At 48.0% G+C, this 2105-nt stretch overlaps 1 protein-coding gene across 1 annotated transcript; it reads right to left on the bottom strand.

The window, feature by feature from the left end:
• Positions 1 to 287: 287 nt before the first annotated feature.
• On the bottom strand, positions 288 to 1841 carry LOC148025859 (polyubiquitin). The gene has a single exon (XM_087693118.1). The coding sequence runs from the start codon at positions 1603 to 1605 to the stop codon at positions 688 to 690; it is 918 nt and encodes a 305-aa protein (XP_087549244.1). The 5' UTR covers positions 1606 to 1841; the 3' UTR covers positions 288 to 687.
• Positions 1842 to 2105: the final 264 nt, after the last annotated feature.

Raw genomic sequence — 2105 nt, 5'->3', positions numbered from 1 at the left:
ATTTCCTGCACAGTGACCAATTTAGTTTCAAACCCAACACGAATTACAGGTTAACTGCTGGCGGCTGGGCCATCTCACAACTCAACTCCTTCCATGTAAACTACAGGTAAAACTTCAGATGTACATTTGCAACATATATAATCAGATAGCCATTGGTATAATCAGGAACAATTTCAGCTCAAACAACAGAAATGTGCATTGCAGTGTGAAAATTCCGACGCAGATGCCACATTGATGTTAAATGAAGGCAAAGACAATATAGACAGTGACTGGTGTTTTGCACACTCTTCTTCAAAAAAGTCATGTTCAGATGCAAATATAGGGAACATATATATCAAATAAGCACGCATTATACATATCCAATAAGCATGCATTTACATTTACATTGTAATTTGAGGGACTTATAAGACTTTGCACTGCACCAGGGACAACTGACACATCGGTAACCATTACTTATATCAGCCTTAGCACTGCACCAGGGACAACTGATACATCAGCAACCATTGTTTATTTCAGTCTTCATATGGGCAGACTGGACACGAAGTAAACACAAGCGGACTAAACATACACAAAGCTACAAGCAGACTGGACATGCACGTACTGCTACATAGGCATATCATCAGCAAGACCATTCACTTTATTGCCCTCAATAAACAGACAGACAGTGACTAGTGCAGCACCAGAACATCACTGTCCCCCACGAAGACGCAACACCAGATGGAGCGTACTCTCCTTCTGGATGTTGTAATCGGCCAGAGTGCGCCCATCCTCAAGTTGCTTCCCTGCAAAAATGAGCCTCTGCTGGTCAGGAGGAATCCCTTCCTTGTCCTGGATCTTTGCCTTGACATTGTCAATGGTATCAGAGCTCTCCACCTCCAAAGTGATCGTCTTCCCAGTCAAAGTCTTCACAAAGATCTGCATGCCTCCCCTGAGGCGCAGCACAAGGTGAAGGGTAGACTCCTTCTGAATGTTGTAATCTGCAAGGGTTCGCCCATCCTCAAGCTGCTTACCAGCAAAGATAAGCCTTTGCTGGTCAGGAGGAATGCCTTCCTTGTCCTGGATCTTAGCCTTCACGTTATCAATGGTGTCAGAGCTCTCAACCTCGAGGGTGATAGTCTTTCCAGTTAGGGTCTTGACAAAGATCTGCATACCACCACGCAAGCGCAGCACTAGGTGGAGAGTACTCTCCTTCTGAATATTGTAGTCAGCCAGGGTGCGGCCGTCCTCAAGCTGCTTGCCGGCAAAGATCAACCTCTGCTGGTCGGGAGGGATGCCCTCCTTATCCTGGATCTTAGCCTTAACATTATCGATGGTGTCAGAGCTCTCGACTTCAAGGGTAATTGTCTTACCAGTGAGGGTCTTGACAAAGATCTGCATGCCACCACGAAGCCTCAGGACGAGATGCAGGGTGCTTTCCTTCTGGATGTTGTAGTCGGCAAGGGTGCGGCCATCCTCAAGCTGTTTGCCGGCAAAGATTAGTCGCTGCTGGTCGGGGGGGATGCCTTCCTTGTCCTGGATTTTGGCCTTGACGTTGTCGATGGTGTCCGAGCTCTCGACCTCAAGGGTGATGGTCTTGCCGGTGAGGGTCTTCACGAAGATCTGCATCCTGATGACCGATTGAAGGATCGACGAGGCAATGGGAAGGAGACGGACCGAGACGAACACAGAGACCTTGATCTGCACGATGCGCAAACCCTAGCGAGCAAACGAGAGAACGCACAAGAATGGTTCACGATGGTCTCCCGAGGTGCCCTTTTAATGTGTAGAGAGAGAGAGAGCACGTTGTGGCTTATGCGTTTCAGGCCTGGCCTTTCACACCACGTCACCACTTGCCCTGCCAACCACGCCTTCCCTTATTGCTTCCATCATTGGCCGTCCACCGGATCTTCTAGCATCCCGGATTCCTTCGCTTATTAGACTTCATCAACAATCAAGAATCAAAACTATTGCCATTTTGCTTTGTTAAAGCCCCGTCACGCCCAAGGCCTACAAGGACTCTCTACGCGGATAAGCCTTCCCTCACAAGGAGTGTGGTCACCCTCGGAGTGTTAGTAGGGGTTGACATTTATGAGATCGTCATCAATTGGCTATATAGCTCATTCTCA

This window comes from Lygodium microphyllum, chromosome 14 (genome assembly GCF_053477565.2).
Source record: "Lygodium microphyllum isolate KBCC chromosome 14, Lygodium_microphyllum_v1.1.10, whole genome shotgun sequence".
Taxonomy (NCBI): domain Eukaryota; kingdom Viridiplantae; phylum Streptophyta; class Polypodiopsida; order Schizaeales; family Lygodiaceae; genus Lygodium; species Lygodium microphyllum.
This window is presented reverse-complemented; position numbering and strand designations above follow the sequence as displayed.

Excerpts from the sequence above, each read along its gene's own strand:
- LOC148025859 (XM_087693118.1), bottom strand. The coding sequence starts at position 1,605 with ATGCAGATCTTCGTGAAGACCCTCACCGGCAAGACCATCACCCTTGAG.